Genomic DNA, 23,539 nt, shown 5'->3' with positions numbered 1-23,539 from the left:
TTTCCTGAACCACTGGAGAGCATTTTGTTGACATCTTGTCTCTTTATCTATAAATATTTCAGTGTTTATTTCCTAAGAACGAGGGCTTTCAAAAGAAAACATTTTTTTAAATCAAGACATAAAGTTAACATAACCATCAGAATAAATTTTTTAAAATGTTAACTACAAAGAAAAATACTCTGCCTTTGTTTCACACAGGAGGAAAATTTTGGCCTGTTTTGCTTACTATGATATTCCCAGACTCTACCATAGGGCCTGGCACACAGCCGCTCCTCAAATACCTGTTAACACCTTAATGTGATGGTGTGATACTAGATTAACCACATTTTAAGCAAAGTGTTTCTAAAAGCAAAGGCAACGACAGCAAAATATTCAGTCATTTCTTTACGACCAAATATTTGTAATTCCCCAGTTACAAAAAGAGTAAAGGCCTTCTGATGTAAAGGACTGATGGGAAATTACCTTTTTAAGATGAGACAAACAAGTTAGAGCATAAGTAAATGGGACTTCGTTGGTCCCCCTCTGGGCCACTGTGGGGACCTGCTGTCTCTTCACAGGTAGCGGTTTCTGATGTATTCTCGGTACATGGAGGTGTCTTCTTTCCCCAGGGGCTGCATGATACCTTGACTGGCCTGGATGTGGGCTTGGAAGATCTCTGTAGATTTTCTGTCTACTTGTGGAGGCTGAACTTCATAGATGTTGTCTTGGGAGAAAGCTGAGATAGGTGTTCTATAGAAGAGAAGCGAGGACAGAGCTACATTAAAGAAAATAAAGGACCATAGGGACCTTGACCTCAAAAGCTCTTGAGAGCCACTGACCTTGAACAATTGAACTTAGTAGTAACAAGTGGTGCTAGTGACCTCCCTGTTCCCTCTCGGTTGGCTTCCTCCTCTGCCTGAAAGAGCAGGACCAGCAGTTGCCCAGGGAGCCTTCCCTGGCACGCAGGCTGGATGGGCACCCCTCCTCTGTTCCCGCAGCCCTGGGCACACCCATGTCTGTGTGCCCATCTGCCTCCCTCACATGACTTAAGTAACCTGAGGTAGGGGCTGTACAGACTTTTCACTCTCTTTCCTTGGTACCTGGTACGTATTCAATAGTTTTCTTAAGTAGGACTTATTAGTAGGCATCAGTGAAGTAGGGGATACTAATAATTCCTACCTCATAGGTTGATGGCAGGAGTAAATGAGTTTATATCTGCAAAGTGTCCCTTTAGCATACTGCCTGGCACACTACTAGTGCTCAATAAAAGTGTACTATTGTTAGTAATTACCGGTGCACAATTCCTTAGCTGCAATTCTGAAATCCTAAAAGCTGTAATAACCAAACATTACTTTGCCAGCAAAACCCGACCCAATTGAAACTCATCTGGTGGTACAACATACAGTACTCGGCCCACTTCATGTGAATATTAATGTGTTTATTTATCAGCCTCAGATCGCACTGGGGATGTTTTTATAAGGTATATGCTAACACCCCCAAAATTCTGAATTCTGAATCACATTTGGCTTCAGATTTTTTGGATGAGAGACTGTACATCTGTAATAGGCAGCTTCCTTCCTTTCTGGGGTGATTTGAAAAGCACCCAAGAACCTCTCTATTCAAAAATATCCCTCCATTCCCACCCCACCTAGGCTGCCATAGTGCTTGAAATTTCCATCCACCCTTGGGGAAGGCGCTGTCTCCAAAAAAAAAAAAGGCCTTGTCAAAATGCAGCTGGGTGCCTGACACACGCGTAACTCATCGTGTGAGCACCTGCTAGTTATTACCTCCTTGGCTGGGGGCAGGCCCTCTAGGGATGAATCAACCACCAAGTCAGGTGTGCTGCAGAGTGAGTGTGTGTGGGAAGGTCAAGAAGAGGCAGGCCATGGGTAGGCAAGGATGGTACGCTACACCCTGTGAGGGACTGGGGGTACAACGACAGCACACTCCACCACTTAGCCCAGGGCTGGCCCTGCGGAGGAGCTGGGGGTTGGTTCTCCACATCAGGGTACCAAGACCACAAAGAGAAAAGATCTGGAGAATCTATTCTGCTGGGCTGGGACCTCAGTCTTGCTCATGTACATCTTATCAGAGGACCAGAAAGGCATCCTGGATGCCTGGCTGTTTGGTGAGCTGGGACCCCTGGAGCTGGGGGGGATTCCCTGCAGTCAGAAGCAGAACTGAACCTCAGACCCAGCTAAGACTGTACTTGCAACGTCAACATTTTGTGGGACACTAGGAAGGTGGAGTGAGCGACACACAAAGGGGGAGACCAGAGTTGTCCAGTAAAACCCTCCATCCTCAGAGGATGCGTTACAATTACACTTAGGTCTTTCTTACTCTCCTAGAAAACAGTCAAGGTAGCTCCCTGTACTTTGCCTTTAGAAAACTAACACATCCTGCCTTGGCTGGAGACTCTGCTTAAATACAACTAAAGGTGGAATATTCTTTCTGGAAGTCAACCTCTTATAAGGTATATGCTAACACCCCCAAAATTCTGAATTCTGAATCACATCTGGCTTCAGATTTTTTTGGATGAGAGACTGTTCATCTGTAATAGGCAGCTTTTTTTTGACCTTGGGGTAATATATTTAAACTCAAATTTGGTAAATGGCTTATGAAATACTCATTTTTCCAAAGCACTCTAGTAATTTCACATGATCTTAGACTACACCCTTATTTAAATAAATAAAAACCAAAGGACAGTGATTTACTCGAAGTTAAAAAAAAAAAACGACCCAGGTGAAAGAATCCTGAGCTGAGTCAATTTGAACTCCAGCTTGGCAGCAGTGCTTGTCTTCAAAATACAAAAGTAATGTTATAATGACAAATGGTTGGGATGATTAATATATGAACTCTTCTGCTCAATTTTCCCTCACAAAATCATAGCAACTCTTCAGTCATGTACATAATTCAAAGCAAGATGCTAGAATTCTTTAACGGTTGTTAATATTCAGGGTCAAACCATTTTAACCTGAACACTTAAAAAGGAGGCTTCATTAGCAGTTTTAGAGATTGTCATCAAAGTGCCGGCCACAGCAACTCCTGGACCACACCATCCACACCTGTCTAGTGTCTACACCCTCCATTTCACAGATGAGACATTTAAAGTCAATTTAAAAATGGGACTAATGGTTTCTGTGCTTTGAAGCCAGACCTTTGCCTGCAACCCTGTGTGCATTAACCAAGAGCTTTCCGGCAGGCATCAAACCAGAGAGATACCATCTGGGAACTAAACCTTAATGCAACTGAGAAAAGGAGAATCCAAGTCATCAAGTCATTGTTTTGTCCTTTAGCAGTTCAGCTGAATACACGGGTGGGCAGGCTGTAGGGGGAACAGCAGCAGGGCTGGGACAACCATGAACAGGGCCACAGACCAGCCACTTCCACCTACTGCCTGGGGTTTCTTATTGGCAAATCAATCAGGAGTCCTCACCCTACTTCTCAGTAAACTGCTTCAATGGCCCGTGGAGTAATGAAAAACCATTACAAACACTCTAAATGTGAAATGCCAACATCAGCCTTAAATGGTATCAGACTGAGTGGCAGGTGGGTTTAGGGCTTCAGCACCACCTCACTGTGGTGCTGATTTTGCTACTCGCTAAAGTTTGAGAATCTTTGGTCTTGGTCTAAGGAGACCAAACTGTAAAATGCTAAATAAAATCTAATTTGTGGTCAGTCAACAGCACTGAACATTTTTAAGTAGAAACCTTCTTCTTAAATGATATACTACCACTAATCCTACATTAAGCAGGCATCATTTAACACTTAACTGTAAAGACATGAGTAGCAATATTACATTTCCTAATGTCCTCACACTTGATTTCCCCGTTGGCTTATGCAAGGCAAGGAAGAAATACAAAAACATCCAAGACCCTCACAAGGGGCTGCTGGTGGGCACCTTGTCTCTGAGGGGCACTGGAAAGAGATGGACGTAACCCCAATAACACTTCCAACACTACATGTAATGGTCTTTTTATCAGCTTAGATGGCATTGGTTTCTGGGTGAAAAGACCAGTGTTTAAACACTAAATGATGTGGAAATTGTAAGGCTACTTTCTTTTATTCATTCCAGTAGAGAGAGATGGCTTATTATTGCACTTTCATGGTGGAAGAAACGTCCGACATTTCTCTCCTGTCCATAAACAAAATTTTTGTTTTCAGCTTCTCCCCACAGTCCTCAAAGGGATAAGACTTATTGCCCTTAATTCAAATGCTAGTAGTCTTTTTGGAGATGAATTATTATAATTACAAATTTGCAGGCTCATTTTATCTACAAAACCTAGTCCCATCTTCAAGGAAGCCTCTGTATTTCCTCTCAAGGAATGTTGTGGTCGTCTATAGTTCATTTATGGGCTCAGTGTACTCAACACCAAGGATTGATGACACTTAGCCTTAACTGCAGTTCCCATTCACAGAAGAGAAACACTTTAGGCAGAAATTCATTAGACACACTACATGTTTTTAAAGATCCTTATTGGTGCTCTTTTATGCTCTTTCTTAAATGTGTTATTACTCGTTTGGTTATAATAAGACCTTGTCCTATAGTAATGGTATCTTACACTTGGATGCATAACGGAAGTTTGAGTCCCTTTAAAAGTTCAATTCCCATTGAGGGTATTTCTGACTTACACATATTGAGTACCCAATAAGCATATGTTGGTTTGACAAGAATATATTTAATTGGTCAGACTGAAATGTCTTCTGGATTTAGTAACGATATGACGATTTGTGGCTGGTGATAGAAGAACTAGATAATACTTGTATAATTTCAATAATTTTATACATGTGATACTTTTCCAATATGTTAAAACCTTATACTTTTTCTATGATGAGCATCTTGGCACACACCAACCCATTTGGCTTTTCTAGAAAATTTAGTAATGGTGCTTTTTTTTTTTTTTTTTTTTTTTTTGCGGTCCGCGGCCTCTCACTGTTGTGGCCTCTCCTGTTGCGGAGCACAGGCTCTGGACGCGCAGGCTCAGCGGCCATGGCTCACGGGCCCAGCCGCTCCGCGGCATGTGGGATCTTCCCGGACTGGGGCACGAACCCGTGTCCCCTGCATCGGCAGGCGGACTCTCAACCACTGTGCCACCAGGGAAGCCCTAGTAATGGTTCTAATCACAGGATATATTTCCCTTCCTGGTGATCCCTTCTGTTGCTACAACAAACTCCAAGTTTTCCCTAGTTGCTGTTTTCACATCACCAAATGGTTCTGTTGGTTCACGACTGAGTGACAGAATCAAAAGAATATTACAGGTGAAGAGGCCCTTACGGAAGACCCTGACCAACAGCCTTATTTGCAGATGATGGTCAGCATTAGGTCATTCCTCTCATTAATTTCATCTACCTTCTGGGAGAAAACAATCATTAGGGCAGGATCAAAGTTGATCAGATGCTCCAGTCTCAGTGAGGTAAAACCTCAGCTAAATGTCTTAATAGCACAAGCCCTTTATTATTCTATTTGTCTTTCTGCCGGCTTTGTAATTTCTATTAAGCAATAAGGGCTATTATTTCCTAACTGGCAGAGGGGCCTATGGCACACATTGCCATGCAATCATTTTTTTAAAAAAAATTTATTGTATTTTTATGGTTGCGTCTGGTCTTAGTTGTGGCACGTGGGATCTTTTGTTGTGGCGTGCGGGTTCCTCGTTGCTGTGTGCAGGCTTCTCTCTCGTTGTGGTATGTGGGTTTTCTCTCTCTCGTTGTGGCACACAGGCTCCAGAGCATGTGGGCTCTGTAGTTTGCAGCGCACAGGCTCAGTAGTTGTGGCATGCGGGATTAGTTGCCCTGTGGCATGTGGGATCTTAGTTCCCCAACCAGGGATCGAACCCGTGTCCCCTGCATTGGAAGGTGGATTCTTTACCACTGGACCACCACGGAAGTCCTGCAATGATTTTCTCTCTTTCTAGCTTTTAATATTGCTCAGAGCCTTTAGCCCTCAGTTTGTGGGTGCCATTCTAACATCCTTTTGTGACCATCCATTGCTTCTCGTTACTTCCCTTATTAGGTTGCTTGTTCCAACAATTAGGTTCCAACAAAGTACTCATACATTGAAGTCTAGTCATGAATCTATTCTACCAAGATGATACGGTGAGAATATGTTTGCTTCTTCACGTTGAAAACTCAAGATAATGCTGCATATTCCTCCCATTCAGTGTACAAGTATAGACACCTAAGTCCAAAATGTAGCTCTCAAATCATGCTTGTCCAATATGGTAGCCATTAGCCACATGTGCCTATTTAAATTTATATTTATTAAGTTAATTAAAATTAAATAAAATTTAAAATTAGCTCCTCAGTAGCACTAGCCATATTTCAAGTTCCTGATAACCACATGTGGTTAGTGGCTACTGCATTGAACAGTGCAGTATAGAACATTTCCTTTGTCACAGAAAGTGCCATTGGACAGACTGTTCTAGAACCTCTTTCCTGATATTATTTTTCTCAGAAATTCTGAGTATCTCTTTCTAAACTCATTGCCTTAATATAATATGTCCCTGCATAGCACTTATCACTATCTTATCTTTTATTTATCTGTTTATATACTTTTCACGATGTGAATTCTATCTTGCTTACCTCTTTATCCCCAATGCCTGGAAGAATCTTTAGTAAGTGTAATTACTCCCTGAATGAATGAATGGCGTCTGTTTAAGGAAGATGATTTTACCTTGGCTTTCTAAATTCAGAACATGAAAGCAGTGTGATTTGGATTACTCTAGAATCTAGAGTCTAGATGATAGGGAGGGAGGATTTCCAGCAGAAGTCTGGCTTCTAAGTTCGTTTCCTCAGATAACCATAAGGTGGACAGGGCACTGAGGGGAAGCCGAGGTGCTTTCTAGCAGGGCAAAACTATCCAAGTAGCTCAAAAAACAAGGCTGAGGCAGGAGGGTTGCGTTCTAATCCCCCTTTAGAGGTGAGAAAACAATGACTCAGATTAACAAACTCACTAAATGGGCTGAAATCAAGAGGAATGTGTCAATCTTCAAACCACCTCTAATAAAATGAAACATAAAGGCAAAATAGTCCCTATATCCTGGGATTCTAGAAAGCAGGCTCTGCCTATGTAATTTGCTTTCATATACCCTGTCAAGCCAGTTTCAGTGTTGGAGATATGGGCAAGTACATTTGCTGCCTTCCACACATACGCACTGCCCTGACCCCCCCAACCAAGGGCACCTGTATGTGTCTTTGGGTAGACATACGTGACATCACAGTAAAGGCAACAGGCTTGAGGGGCAAACACTTATCCATGTATTAAGACATGAAACCATGCTATTAGCTGCTGATGACATTCTAAACATCATCAAGGTAAAAAAAAAAAAAGTACTTTTTATTCCTGCTAAAACAGCAAGTCTATATAATACACAGAAAATGGTACGAACCTAATGCATGATTTCCCCAAAGTCCAATTAAATTTTCAGTCTCGTTATGCCATTGAGAGCTAATGAGCGAGATACAGAATAGTGTATAAATCTGATTCCTTCAAATCCAAACAAATTCCAAATCCTTTGAACAGCTGCTATTACAATAGGATGACTGAACCGTCTTCCAGCAGAGATACTGGAAGAGAGGTTAGAAATTTCACAAGCAGGTTAAAATGCATTAAAACAAATATGACAATAATGCCAGTCCCTAAACAACCCACCATTAGGAGGAGCAAAAGGGGTGATGAGAAGGAACTAAAGAATATAATCGGTTATGATGGAACATAAAATGTACAGTCTTGTAGACCAGGGGTGCAGGCAGCCCTGTCTCTATATAAGGCCCTTCAAAGGCTCAGCAGTAAGGAATCTCAACTGCTTACTGTAGACTAGGTCTTTATAGATTTTGATAGGAGAGGAGTATGTCATTTGGTTATGGAGTGTGAGGAAAGCAAAACTCTTACTGTGTGTGTTTCTCAAACACTTATCTGCCTTCAACGTGTCAGGGAGCCTTGTCAGTGACAGGCCAGCCAGAAAGGCACTGCAGTCTCACAAAAGTTAGGATTTAATGCCTAAGCCTAAGCCACATTAACAAGAGAGAAAAGTTATTTATAGATCAAAGTACACAATGACCTTAATATATCTCAAAGAAATCCATGCATGTGAATGTCTAAGGCTGCTCAACTTTTTTTTAAAGCTTTACTGAGGTACGATTGACAAAAAACTATCTTGTGAAGACTTATTTTTCATCAGATCAACTAGATGAAAAAAGTGTATGTATGTACATACACATACACATGTATGTTATGTACACAGATATATTTATATGTAACAGTTATGCTTATATATACTAATATATACATATATATTTCTTTAAACATAACACTGAGGGAAGGGCTGTGTGTGTGTGTGTATGTGTATATATATATATATTTCAACACTCCCCACAGTGATATACTTCAAATGAGTCCATGTGACCTCATTTTTACAATGTCCATTCCACTGTGCAGACACTGAAACAAAAGTACAGTTGCTTTTAACATGTGACTTTCTATTTTACACTGTTATACATAAGAGCCTTTGAGACTATTACAAGCTTGTGAGAGTAAAGTTTTTGGTTAAAATGTCATAACATCACTGCCATACATATATATTGGAAAAAAAAAACAACCTAACAATGCTTGCCTAATATTTATCATGGAAAACTACTGTGCTTCAAGTCTATCAATGCTTTTCACCTTTTTATTATAAAATAAGACAGATAACAGAAAACCACAGAAAACAAACACACAATTATTAGAAGGTAAACACAAGCTGGGTCAAGAAACAAATTTTGGCAGCCAACCCAGAAGCCCCTTCTATGTGCTCCATCCCCATCACAACCCCTCCCTCCCCTCATAAGTAGCCATCAACCTGACTTCTACAGTAAGCACTTCTTTACACTTTAAAAAAAATTTTTTTTTCATTCAAATGTGCATCCCTAGACTATAGTTTAAAAGTGTGATAGGCCTTTTAATCTACAGATTCTCCCTCCTATCTTTTCCTTACAATTTGTCGAAGAAACCAGGTTGTAGAGTTTCTCTCCTCTGGGTTTTGCTGATGGCATATTCATGATGCAGTTCAAAAATCTTCCTCTGTCCTTTATATTTCCTGCAAGCCAGCAATTGGATCCAGAGGCTTGGTGAGAATTTGCTTCAATTGCTGTGGCGAGACCACAGGTGGTGGAGTGCTGTATCATCAGGAGGGCCACAGTGTCTAGCTGTTTATCTTTTTTGATGCCCACAGTCACTGATATGCAACGCCTAGATCCAGTCACTGATATGCAATGCCTAGATCCATTAATTCACTGGGGATTGCCAGATGATAATTATCTTATTTTTTTTTTTCATTTATCAGTTGTCACACTTTAAAAATATATTTATTTTATTTATTTATTTTTGGCTGCTTTGGGTCTTTGTTGCTGTGCGTGGGCTTTCTCTAGTTGCGGCCAGCGGGGGCTACTCTTCGTTGCAGTGTGCAGGCTTCTCATTGCGGTGGCTTCTCTTGTTGCGGAGCATGGGCTCCAGGTGCGTGGGCCTCAGTAGTTGTGGCACGTGGGCTCAGTAGTTGTGGCTCGTGGGCTCTAGAACGCAGGCTCAATAGTTGTGGCGCACGGGCTTAGTTGCTCTGCGGCATGTGGTATCTTCCCGGACCAGGACTCGAAGCCGTGTCCCCTGCATTGGCAGGTGGATTCTTAACCACTGCACCACCAGGGAAGCCCTGTCACACTTTTTTAAAAAGATTTTTTTCCTCATCTCCTGTTTGGTTACCCAATGGTACAGTTCATATGATGCAGAGTCATATGCTTGATTTTTTGTTTTCCAGATAATGAAATAGTTCCTTATCATCCTTCTAAGGTGACCAGATTTTTAAAAAATCATCATAAGCTCATGGATTTAAAAATATTTGATGAGTTCCATCCTACTGTAATTAATATCCTTACTGAAGTGCAAATTTTCCCATCCTTGTCCAGTGGGAGCCAGCATCACAAGAGTATCATACCGTATATCACTGCCCAGGAAAAGATCAAAATTTAAAATCTGAAGGTATGGTTTCCATTGAGCACATATTGCTTTTGCACCATCATAAAGCCCCAAAATTTTAAGTTGAACCATTGTAAGTTGGGGACCATCTGTGCTCCATTTTTTTTTTTCCCCTGACATAAAGTTTTTTTCTCTGACATAAAGCCTGAGAATAATCTAATTTTCTTTCCCTTAAAAGTCACTTTCTCTTTTTAGATGTCTAAAGGATCTTTTTCCTTTAAAGTCCAGTTAACATACTATACTGTATCATTTTTGGTCACTATTCTCAGGTATGTGTTGTGCTATTCAAATACGTAGTTTTAAGTAGTTTTATATTTCAGAAAAAAAAAAATTGGCATTACTGTTTTCAGTATTTTTTTTGTTCCCTTGCTTTGTTTTTCTTCATCAAGACTCCTATCCATGCTAAATCTTCCTTGCCTATTGCCAATATTTGACACTTTCTCTTAAATCTTTTTTCTTCATTTCTTTTTGAATTTTAAAGTTTTGTATTTTAAGCTCATTTTGAAATAGTATGCTTCAGTTTTGACCTCTTTTATCAAGTTGTCTTTCTGGCATGCTTTCATCGGAGGGATGTTATTCTGCTCTGTGTTCTTTCATTCTCCTAATAACTTTATATGGGTTTGGACCTTGATACTTTTCTGTTGCTCATTATGGAAAATTAAATTTTCCTGAACCTTTAGAATGGAGTGTAGTTCAGGAAAATCTGACTAACTTGTTTAAAAACATGGCAGCTTGCTTTCTGAGATTTCCTTTAACCTCTTCTCTTTCCCCTCTTCTATCTGGACTTTGTCTTTCCCTCCTGCCACTGTCCTGCCCAGCTTTGACTCTACTGTCAGCACTTTCTCCTCAGACGGGTGCCCTGGCCTGGAAGGGAGCTTTGGCCGTCGGGTTTAGGAGTTAATCTGGCCCAGACTGCCTCAGCTCTTTTCAGAACCCACCAAGAGCCCCTGCACTCACCTGGCACTGAATTGGGTAAAACCCCTCCCAGTTTCAGCTGCTGTGCTCAGATTAGCCTGCAGTCATTTCCAGTGCACTCCTGTTAGCTACTCTGGAGCTCTCCTGGTCTCAGGTCTGTCAGATGCCCTGCTGTCCCCTCCTGACTCCTTCCTCTCGTACAGCACGAATATCATGCAGGTCTTGGGGCTGTTGGCGGTTTACCTCCACCACCTGCTTATATTTTGTGATTTGTGGATAACTTACGCGGTTTGAGGTAAATGCTGCCCATGTGTATTTGGTCGTGCTCCCTAGTTCTGTTTTATGTGATGATTCAGAGATTTAAAAAACTATGTTGCTGCCGTCTTCTTCCCAGAACCAACTAGACATGTCTGTTTTTAAAGTGTATTTTTCACCCATCCCCAAAGCTGGACGGTCCCTAAATGTGACATATTGTTGCCTGCATGGCTACACTGTCCTTGCTGCTGAGGTAGGCGTTGCCACACCACTTCTCCTTACCCAGGGCTTTGTTCAGAGAAACTCTTTTCCAGCTCAACTCCCATTTCTACTCCATCAGGACTTGGTCTCCTCAGAGACAGCTGAATACCACAGGGTCCAGATGTGGCTGCTATCCTAGTGACGCAGAGACTTGGGGGAAGTGCGGAGAATGTGGTAGAGCCCTTAATCTTATGGTTCACTTACATCTGGCTAATCAAGAATTATTACAACTATGGCAGCAGAAAGAAATACAAGTAAAGTTAGGAAAATTAAAAAATGACTGCCTATCAGCTTTACTTTTATTGCAGCTAATGGGAGATGGCTAGGATATCAGTTAGATTTGGGTCATGGGCTTAATGAACAAGGGAGTCCTTCCAGTGGCTACTCAAGGACCTCGCTCCATCATGCGAGCAGGGTGCTTTCACCATTCTTGCCTAGTGGCATTTGATGACTGCTAATACAAATGGCAATTGTATGTTTCTATTCTCTCCCTTTCTGGAGAGTTTTAATCCTCCTTTGCCACCAGTGTATATTGAGAGCAGACAGGCAGTCTTTTAATTTATAGGTCACTAGATCACAAAAAGCCTCATCTGGACTTAAAGAGAGCTGCACAAAACCCAGAGATCCTGGACTTTGAGTGGGATGTGGTGATGTATGGGGGAGGGAGTGGGTTCTACTTATAGCAAGAGGAATATGCATATAACTGGGTAGCTAGCAGGGCAGACTCCAACAGATAACATAAATTAGATTCCTCAGTATCCATCTGAACTCCCCTTCCTGCATGCAGAGGCTGAAAAACAATAACATCCCAGACTCCCTTGCAATTTGGGTTCAAAATGTGATTTAGGTTCTACCCACCACTTGTACTCACGGGAGTCTGATTTGGAACTGACTCATATGCGAAGATGCAACATGTAGGGCGTCCTTTTCGCAGACTCTGGCAAAGGCAATGTGCTCTCGAGTTGGCCACCCCAGTGGCAGCTTCCTGATTATAGCTGAGGTGGCTGGTTTTGCAGCCAGCAGCTGCTGTGATACCTTCTGGATCTAGGCAGATGCAGCAGCCACTCTGATGATTTGCCATGTGCTTTGCGGAGTCATTCCTGGCAGCTTGGTCTACAATCTGTCTCTTTAGCCCTCTGGTGATTCTGAAAGCCACTGAAAATCCCATAATAAATCACTTCCTGTTTAATCTACCTAGAGTGGATTATGTTTTCTGCAACTGAACTCTGACCACGTAGGCAATGTGCAAAACCATAGGAAGCTCCAGCTCTTTCTTGCTTTAGCCGGGAGCAAGCAGAGGCGCCTAGGTAACCCTGTTGCTGGATGGTTCTAGCAACAAGGGGATACTTCCAGCAGTTGGGCACATTTGTGTTCACCGCGCTAGGAGACAGAAGGGACAGTCTACTACAAGCACATATATGGGTGGCAGTGGTGGTACTTTGGATGTTTGGGCCATAGCTGTTAGTATTTTTATTGGTCCGTCTATGGCAGAATGATATTCTTCCACGTTCTCTCTGACAACTGTAAAATTAAAATGTCGTTTGTGTTTTTAAAAGGACTTTTGGTTTTAGACAAAGTAAGATGACTTTTGGACCTGACACAGGTAAAATGCCTTCAATTTAGGATGCAATTTATAAATTGTAGGATTTCCCTCCCATTTTGTAGGATATATTGCCTTAGTATAAAAAGAAATGCAGTTTTTCCTCTGTTTCAGCTGTGTCTAGTATTACAGACACCAGGAGAGCACCCAATGATATTTGGCTGCACTGTTTTGCAGGCCATAATGTGAACATTTCAGCTGCTCTTGGCTTTTTTTTTTTTACATCTTTATTGGAGTATAATTGCTTTACAATGGTGTGTTAGTTTCTGCTTTATAACAAAGTGAATCACTTATACATATACATATGTTCCCATATCTCTTCCCTCTTGCATCTCCCTCCCTCCCACCCTCCCTATCCCACCCCTCTAGGTGGTCACAAAGCACCGAGCTTGGCTTTGAGCCACAGGCAACAGGCACTGGTTACCTTGCACAGCACTGGGTCTGTTCTGCCAGTAAAGGACAGGTTGCACATCAAGCCTGTAACAGCTGTTCTCAAAGGGCAAAGAATACAACTGCCCCTCCCAGAGTCATCCTTTCTCCCCGCCTGCACGCAGGCCCAGACTCTCCCTCAGGGCAACTGGTCATCTATCAGACATTTCCATGGTGACCTTTGGGAGCAATCTGTCCCTGCTATCCTCAAATTTCCTGGAACAGCAGCAGCAGTGGCCTGTCACTCCTGGAGACGCAGGGCTGCAGTAATGGCCCTGTGTCTTATCTCCCACGTGGAAGTGATGACACCTACTTATATTCTTCATGCCCATTTGAATATTTTCACCTTTTCCTGATGATTTACAGAGTGCTATCACTGAGTCTGCCTTGTCACTTCATTACATCTCCTGTTACCTGCATCTTTTTTCTAAGACTTTTTATTGTAGAACCTCTTCAGATTTATAGAACTATTATACAGAGAGTTCCGACATACCCCATCCATACCCCAGTTTCCCCTATTAGTGACGTCTTCCATTAGGATGGTACATTTCTTGCAATTAATGAACTGATATTGATACATTATTATTAAGTAAAATCCATACTTAGTTTTTACCTAACGTCCTTTTTCTTTTCCAAGAACTTATCAAGGATACATTATATTTAGTTGTCATCTCCACTTAGGGTCCTCTTGGAGGTGACAGTAGACTGATCTTGTCACTGATGACCTTAATAGTTTTGAAGAGTACTTAACCTGCATCTTTTCAGAGTTATCCTTCACTTTAATAACAGTAAGGATCAGACAAAACGGACTTTTGGAAGGAGCTATCAGTAGGATCATGAGCCTTCAAACCAAAACCTACCTGTCCTGAGTTTTCAGAAAGCTCATATGGCTTCATCTCAATGTTCATCTGTGATGGGGTGTTGGGCACGCTGCCCAGTGGATACTCAGACACAGCTGCCGAGGGAACTCCTGTGGAGGATTTGATGGAGCGGGGGTTCCACAACCTGGCTGATCACTACATTCAAAGGAGAATTTTACAAAGCACAGATGCCCAGGTCTTAGCCCAGGTGTACTGAATCAATCTCCAGCAATAGGGTCTGGAAGTCTGTATTCTGTATTAGTTAAAAAAACAAGTCTTGCTAATTATGTTTTTAATATAGAAAATTATAAAACATGGCCCATAATCCATTAGTATTAATAATATAAAGGTATAAATGTAGAAAATGTAAAGAGAAACCAAAAGTCTAAAATGAAAACTGAATGCCTCCCTATAATCTATTTAACCATTTTCTAAGGACGCTTTTTTTTTTACATCTTTATTGGAGTATAATTGCTTTACAATGGTGTGTTAGTTTCTGCTTTATAACAAAGTGAATCAGTTATACATATGTTCCTATATCTCTTCCCTCTTGCATCTCCCTCCCACCCTCCCTGTCCCACCCCTCTAGTGGTCACAAAGCACCGAACTGATCTCCCTGTGCTATGCGGCTGCTTCCCACTAGCTATCTACCTTACGTTTGGTAGTGTATATATGTCCATGCCTCCCTCTCTCTTTGTCACAGCTTATCTAAGGACACTTTGATTGCTCCCTGTTTTTTAGTGTTGTCTTCTGTTTGCTTGAGATTTGTATTTCAGCAAGCTTCCCAAGATATTCTGGTATAACCAGAAATTTGGAACCCACTACTACAGACGAAATTCACAACTGAGCTGAGGGGGGGCAGAATGTCCCTTTCCATGCTGGCATCCTTCTGAAATCACAAAGCCCTGCTCTTCCCTTTCCTCCCCTGAACAAGTCAGCCCTAAAGCCATTAGATGGGGGCAGAGCAAGGAGAGGCAGCCTGTGACAGCCTGTGGGGTGTTGGAGCCCAAGTGGGGTGAGAAGGGCAGATCCAGTGTGGGGAGTTTAGGCCTGAGTGAGGAGGGCGTCCACGTGTAGGGGCAGCCTGAGGTGGTATGTCAGAGAGTGAGCAGGGAGAAGTGGGTGTGAACATCCATGTGGAGCGGTGGCCTGGGGCCCAAGGGGATAAGGAGGGCATTCATGAGGGTGGTGTCTCTGAAAAGGTGTCAGTGCCTGAATGGAGGGCATCCATGTGGGGGAAGGGGTGGATGCAGTGGTGACGGAAGACTGGTTATATACGAGGGAATGAATCAGATAAATATAATGAGGGTAACAGAGCCATGTTTCTCACTGTTGGAGAGGGAGGTCACTAATACGGAAAGGGAGGCAGAAAGAATAACCCCAGAGTACCCTCCAATTAGAGGCATCAGTATGAATTTAAAGATATATATCTATATTTTATTTGTATTATATTTACAAATATATAATTTATATTATATATATAATATATGTAGTATATATTTGTATATACATATATGTATATATTTGCATGTCTGTATATATTTACATCTATGAGTATATGTAAGTATATATATATGTCCTTTGAGTGGGCCTGGGAGCAATGACACCCCAATGGCAATAGTGCCCACACCTTGGCTTTAATACCATTTTCCACTAAAAAGAACCTGAGGTCCTTGGAGAAATGACTGATTTCAGGGCTGGGGCAGGCAAAGAACATGATGAGCTTAGAATATCTTGTGCCAGAAATCAAGCATATATTTAAAGAATGATGAGGATGTGTCCAGAGAACACAAGAGCCAGGATGAAGGGATGCAGGTGAAATTTGGAACAATTTGAGTATCAAAATAAATAATCAGACTATGTCACATCGAATAAAACAGAAAACCAAGATCTCATACTGAGAAAAAAAATAAATGAAATAATTGAAAGTTTGATGAAGGGATGTTTACATCATTTCAAAGTATCTCCCACAAAATATTCATTAATTAAAAGAGAGGGGGGAAGAAAAAGAGCAAAAAGTGGAAAAGCCGAGAAGATTCCATTTTAATCAAGGGACTGAAATAAAGATGATTAGTAATGGCATGAATTGAAATTGTGTGCCCCCTGATAGGATGCAATAAAAAGAACTCACCATCACTTCTGTGATATTCCTGCCTGCATTCGTTATGTACTTTAAGCCAATGAACATTTATGATGTCAGAGTTTCTGGGGGTCGGGAATCTGAGAGTGGCTTAATTGGGTGATTCTGGTTTTAGGTCTGTTATAAGGTTGAAGTCCAGCTGCTGGCTGGGGCAACAGTCATCTTGAGGTTTAACTGGGGCTGGAGAATCCACTTCCATGCTCACTCACATGGTTGGCAGGCCTCAGTTTCTCACTGGCTGTTGGTTACATGCTTCAGTTCCTTGCCATCTGGGCCTATCCACAGGACGTTTGCTTGCCCCAGAACAAGTGATCCAAGAGATCGCTTCTATAACCTAACCACTTCTGGTCTATGCTCTTGGTCACAAAGATCAACTCTGCTACAGTGTGGGAGGAGACTGCGTGAGGGTTTGAATAACAGGAGGTGTGGCCAATTTGAAGGCTGGCTACCAAACTGCCAAAGATAACCATGACAAACTCAGACTGGGCGCTGTTTTACAGTCATTAGACTGTATTCTTCAAAGTGTCAAAGTTATGAAAAATCAAGGAAGACTGGGGAACTAAAGAGACACGACAACTAACTGCAATGTGAGATGCCGGACTAGTTCCTTTTGAGATTAAGGACATTATTGGGACAACTAGCAAAAGCTTGAATGGGGTTGGAGGATTAGTTGGCAGCAATGTATTGCTGTTAATTTCCTGATTTTACTAGATTGTACTGGGATTTTATAGGAGAATCTTATTTATACAAAATACCTACTCAAATGTTAGGGAGAGAGAATATCAGGTCTGCAACTTACTCTCAAATGGTTCCGGTTGGGGAGGGAAACATTCTTTGTTCTTGTAATTGCAACTTTGAGATAAGTTTGAGACTGTTTCCAAATTAAGAATGTATAGAAACTAAAAAGACCTATGGGAGAAACTGTCTAAATTAAGGTCAAAAATCCTAATTCTGTTAGGTAGAATTATAAGCCACTGCTGTTTTCGTAGGTCAAAAATGTATGAGTATTGGTAACTTCATATGGTTCAACTTAATACAAGAACATTCTGACAAACTAATCAACATCAAAGATAAGGAAATTTTGGATTCCAATAAAGAGGCAAAACAATTCACAGGGCCCTTTCAAGGATCTCTCTCCTGCAATTAACTCTGTCCAGAACCCCCAGTATCTGACTCTCTGCAGACCCCCACCTGTCAGCACAGAGAAGTGCTGTAGTAGCTCCATCCTAGAAATGATCCCTATACCCTCCTCCCAATGTCCTATTTCTCTGCATCCCTCCACAGCATTTTTGAAATGGGTTCTGCTCCCCATGTTTTCTTACCCCCTTCCCATTTTTTCCCTAAATTCACTGCAGTGGGCTTGCAAAGCTACCACCCATAAACATTTGCTCCTCAAGGCCATCAATACCTCCCTGTTAATTTCTCTGTATTCAAGACTGCTGCCCACTCCTTCCTTCTCGAAACTTTCTTCTCTTGGCTTCTGTGAAACCACACTCCTCAAGAGTTTCCTCCTATTCCCCTCTTTGCTTATATCCTTGGCCCCTACAATTCACCCTCCAGAAAGCACCCATAGTCATCTTTTAGAGAGTGCATTAGAGCATGCCACTCCTCACTGAAAATGACCCCCCGCCAACCCCCCATGCTTCTCGCTGGATAAATAACAGCGAAGCTACTATGAGATTTGGCCCCTACCTATGCCTCACTCCATCCCAAAGCACATTCCTCTGTGCCTCTCTCACTTGGCTTTGTTTGCTTTTTTTTTAGTGAAATGTTTTTGCTGTATTTTAATCTATATGCTTTCAAAATATTGAAGTATAGCTGATTTACAATGTTAGTTTCTGGTGTACAGCAAATGTGTGTTTTATGCTTACACACATTCTTTTTCAGATTCTTTTCCATTATAGGTTATTACAAGATATTGACTATAGTTCCCCGTGCTATACAGTAGGACCTTATTGTTTATTTTATATATAATAGTGTGTATCTGTTAATCCCAAACCCCTAATTTTTCTCTCCCCCCACTACTTTCCCCTTTGGTAACCATAAGTTTGTTTTCTATATCTATGAGTCTTTTTCTGCTTTGTAAATAAGTTCATTTGTATCATTTTTTTTGATTCCACATATAAGTGATATATGATATTTGCCTTTCCCTATCTTACTTCACTTAGTATAATAATCTCTAGGTCCATCCACGTTGCTGCAAATGGCATTATTTCATTCTTTTTTTCTGGCTGAGTAATGTTCCATTGTATATATGTACATCTTCTTTATCCATTCCTCTGTGGATGGACAGTTAGGTTGCTTCCATGTCTTGGCTATTGTAAATACTGCTGCAATGAACTTGGGGTGCATGTATCTTTTCGAATTATATATGGTTTTCTCCAGATATGTGCCCAGGAGTGGGACTGCTGGATCATATGGCAACTCTTAGTTTTTTTAAGGAACCTCCATACCGTTCTCCATAGTGACTGTACCAACTTACATTCCCACCAACAGTGTAGGACGGTTCCCTTTTCTCCACATCCTCTCCAGCATTTATTGTTTGTAGACTTTTTGATGATGGCCATTCTGACCCATGTGAGGTGATACCTCATTGTAGTTTTGATTAGAATTTCTCTAATAATTAGCAACGTTGAGCATCTTTCCATGTGCTTTTTGGCCATTTGTATATCTTCTTCGGAGAAATGTCTATTAGGTCTTCTGCCCATTTTTTGATTTTTTTTTTTTTTTATATTAAGCTTCATGATCTGTTTGTGTATTTTGGAGATTAATCCCATCAGTCGCATCATTTGCAATACTTTCTCCCATTGTGTGGGCTGTCTTTTCGTTTTGCTTATGGTTTTCTTTGCTGTACAAAAGCTTTTGAGTTTAATTAGGTTCCATTTCTTTACTTTTGTTTTTATTTTCATTACTTTTTGGAGGTGGATCCAAAAAGATACTACTGCAATTTATGTCACAGAGTTTTCTGCCTACGTTTTCCTCTGTTTTACAGTATCCAGCCTTACATTTAGCTCTTTAATCCATTTTGAGTTTATTTTTGTATATGGCCCGCGTCTCCTGCAACGGCAGGCGGACTCTCAAGCACTGCGCCACCAGGGAAGCCCCCTCAATGTATTTTTGATTTTCACTTCTCTAATAATTAGTGGTTGAGCATCTTTTCATGTGTCTGTTGGCCATCTCTATGTCTTCTGTTTGCTTCTTAAATATGCCAAGCTTATTTCTGCCCTGGTCTTCTGCGCATGTTCTCTCTGCTTTGAACACTCTTCCCTAGTCATCTCAGGACAGACGCCTCCTCTGCATTCAGGTCTCAGTTCAAACCTTAACTCCTCAAGGAGACTTTCCTCAAAACCTAATTTAAAGCAGCTCCTGACTCTTACCTGCCCCAACCACTCTCTCCCATCATCCTGGTTTGTGCTCTTCAAGGCATTTATCCTAATATGAAATTGTCTTATTAGTTCAGTGCTTGTCTGCCTATCTTAGGACATAAGTGCCTTGAGAGACCTTGTCAGTCTTGTTCTTGACTGTATCTCCAGTGTCTAGAACACTGTCTGACACATAGTAGGTGCTTAATATGTGGTGAATAAATCACGTACTTTCTGTTAATGATCCCACCCAGCAGATGTCTCATGGCTGTGATAATGATAATTACAGAATCCTAGAGATGACCTTCCTTCCAAATCATTTTATCCAACCTCAGATTACAAGAAGAAACTCTACAACACTGCTGGCAGAAGGTTATCCAGCCTCTACTGGAGGACTCTCAGTGACAGAAGAACTCATGACTTTTCATAATGGAATGTTTACATGTCATTGTTTTTTGGAATTTTTATTTTTTTACACAGCAGGTTCTTATTATCTGTTTTATACATATTAGTGTATATGTGTCAATCCCAATCTCCCCATTCATCCCACCACCCCCGTCCCGCTTCCCCCCCTTGGTGTCCATACGTTTGTTCTCTACATCTGTGTCTCTATTTCTGCCTTGCAAACCAGTTCATTGTACCATTTTTCTAGATTCCACATACATATATGTTAATATACGATATCTGTTTTTCTCTTTCTGACTTTCTTCATTCTGTATGACAGTCTCTAGGTCCATCCATACATGTCACTGTTGATAGCTCTAATTGTTGAAAAGGTCTTCTCTTCAGTGACCCTAAATCTTCCTCCCTATATGTTCCACTTACTGATCCCAAAACAACTTGAAAAAGCCCTGCTTCACTGGACAGTAATTCAAGTATTACTTGAGGGAATGATCACATGATTCTAAGCTATGAGATAAATACTCCCAGCTATCTCAACACTTCACGTGACATGAAAAATTAACCAAGTCTGCACATGAGAAAGGTCTGCAAAATTTTAGCAGCTTGGTTTAAGTAAATAAAACCTTTCTAAGCATCTTATCTGAAAAGTAAAATGTAAGCATGCCCTTGGGTATTCAGAGAACATGATCTCATTTCTCATGGCTGTCTTTCTGTTCTTAAGACTGCTTCTCTGCATCACTCTCTTTCTGATACTGAGGGAACTGCAACAATCACAGAGAGCCAAGCCCACAAGCATCTTCCCTGAGGACAAAGACTTATCTTTTGCAGAACATATTTGTGAGTGTATGTTCTCACTTCTGAATCAATTTTATATTTTAATGAGATGAGAGAGAACTTTCATGATATAACTGTTCACTAATGAGCTTTGTGGCAAGGGCTCTTTGCCGAAGGCATTAAACAATTTATTCTACGAGTGAAAAAACAGTTTGGCTCTTACACCCCTTGGGGCTTTCAGTGTGTGTAGTGCAGGAGGAAGACCATCTGTTGTGATTAAACAGGCAACATTCTAGTACATATTTGTATCCTTCCCTGTGACTTGTGCAATACAGTAAGCACTCTGTAATTTTTTAATTTATTGGAGTTGATTTCCAATGTTGTGTTAGTTTCAGGTGTACAGCAAAGTGATTCAGTTATACATATACATATATTCATTTTTTTTCAGATTCTTCTCTCATAGGTTATCACAGAATACTGAATAGAGTTCCCTGTGTTCTACAGTAAGTCCTTGCTGGTTATCTATCTTATAAATAGCAGTGTGTGTGTATGTTCATCCTAAGCTCCTGATTTTTCCCTCCCCCCAACATTTCCCCTTTGGTAACCATAAATTTGTTTTCTATAAGTCTGTTTTGTAAAAAAAAAAAAAAAAAATTGATTTGTATCATTTTTTAAAAAATTAGATTCCACATGAGTGATATCATATGATATTTGTCTTTCTCTATCTGACTTCACTTAGTATGATGATCTCTAGGTCCATCCATGTTGCTGCAAATGGCATTATTTCATTCTCTTACGGTTGAGTAATAAAACAAACTTATGGTATATATATACATCTTCTTTATCCATTCATCTGTCAGTGGACATTTAGGTTGTTACCATGTCTTGGTTATTGTAAATAGTGCTGTTATGAACATAGGTGTGCATGTATCTTTTCGAATTATGGTTTTCTCAGGGTATATGCCCAGGAGTGAGATTGCTGGATCATATGGTAGTTCTATTTGTAGTTTTTTAAGGAACCTCCATACTGTTCTCCACAGTGGTTGTACCAATTTACATTCCCACCAATGGTGTAGGAGGGTTCCCTTTTCTCCACACCCCTTTCAGCATTATTTGTTGATTTTTTAAATGTCCATTCTGACCAGTGTGAGGTGATACCTCATTGTAGTTTTGATTCGCATTTCTCTGTTATTGATGTTGAGCATCTTTTCATGTGCTTTTTGGCCATCTGCATGTCTTCTTTGGAGAAATGTCTATTTAGATCTTCTGCCCATTTTTTGATCAGGTTGTTTGTTTTTTTGATATGGAGCCACAGGTTGGTTGTTTTTTTGATATTGAGCTGTTTGTATATTTTGGAGATAAATCCCTTGTTGGTCACTTTGTTTGCAAATATTTTCTCCCATTCTGTGGGTTGTCTTTTCATTTTGTTTATGGTTTCCTTTGCTGTGCAGAAGCTTTTAAGTTTAATTAGGTCCCATTTGTTTACTTTATTGGTTACTCAACGAGATGGATCAAAGAAGATATTACTGCAATTTATGTTAATGAGCGTTCTGCCTATGTTTTCCTCTAGGAGTTTTATAGCGTCCAGTCTTACATTTAGGTCTTTGATCCATATTGAGTTTATTTTTGTGTATGGTGTTTGAAATTAGAACATTCCCTTTCTTTGATATGCAGCTGTCCAGTTTTCCCAGCACCACTTATTAAAGAGACTGTCTTTTCTCCATTGTATATTCTTGCCTCCTTTGTCATAGATTAATTGGCCATAGATGTGTAGGTTTATTTCTGGGCTTTCTATCCTGTTCCATCGACCTATGTCTTTGTTTTGATAACTGTAGCTTTGCAAGGATAGTCTGAAGTCAGGGGCCTGATTCCTCCAGCTCCCTTATTCTTTCTCAGGATTGCTTTGGCTATTTGGGGTCTTTTGTGTTTCCATACAAATTTAAAAACTTTTTGTTCTAGTTCTGTGAAAAAAGCCATTGAATGAAGGAGTGAGCAAGTGAATAAAGGAGTGAGCAAGTGAATAAAGGAACTAGTGAATCAGAGGGTCTCAGAACTATTTGCTTCCTTAATTCCTTAAACAAACAAAAAACTATAGAAAAGAAACATTTCTTCAACTGGTCAGGAATATCACTCCTCTGGTAAGGACTGAACAAAGCTATAATGTAGTAATGCCCTGGTTGCCTTAGTGCTGCATACTGACATAAATGGTCAAATATTCTACACCTTCTTAGTCTCAGGACCCCTTTATACTCTTAAAAGCATTATTTAGGATCCCAAAAGCTTTGGTTTATTGGGTTATATCTACTGATATTTACGGTAGGAGAAATTTTTTAAATCTATTAATTCACTTAAAAGTAACAATAATATGGGCTTCCCTGGTGGCGCAGTGGTTGAGTGTCTGCCTGCTGATACAGGGGATGCGGGTTCGTGCCCCGGTCCGGGAAGATCCCACATGCTGCGGAGCGGCTGGGCCCGTGAGCCGTGGCCGCTGAGCCTGCGCGTCCAGAGCCTGTGCTCTGCAATGGGAGAGGCCACAACAGTGAGAGGCCCGCGTAC

General features: G+C 40.9%; 1 protein-coding gene across 1 annotated transcript in view; it reads right to left on the bottom strand.

The window, feature by feature from the left end:
- Positions 1–363: 363 nt before the first annotated feature.
- The window catches only part of FIG4 (FIG4 phosphoinositide 5-phosphatase), a 132,158-nt gene continuing 108,982 nt past the window's right edge, over positions 364–23,539 (bottom strand). Inside the window, exon 23 of the mRNA XM_007447274.1 lies at positions 364–729. Within this exon, the coding sequence (XP_007447336.1) occupies positions 552–729 (178 nt within the window). The 3' untranslated portion in view covers positions 364–551. The remainder of the gene's footprint in view (positions 730–23,539) is intronic.

The sequence above is a fragment of the Lipotes vexillifer genome, unplaced genomic scaffold, assembly GCF_000442215.2.
Source record: "Lipotes vexillifer unplaced genomic scaffold, Lipotes_vexillifer_v1.1 scaffold515, whole genome shotgun sequence".
NCBI lineage: Eukaryota > Metazoa > Chordata > Mammalia > Artiodactyla > Lipotidae > Lipotes > Lipotes vexillifer.
Note: the sequence above shows the minus strand (reverse complement) of the source record. Positions and strands in the feature narration are given on the sequence as shown.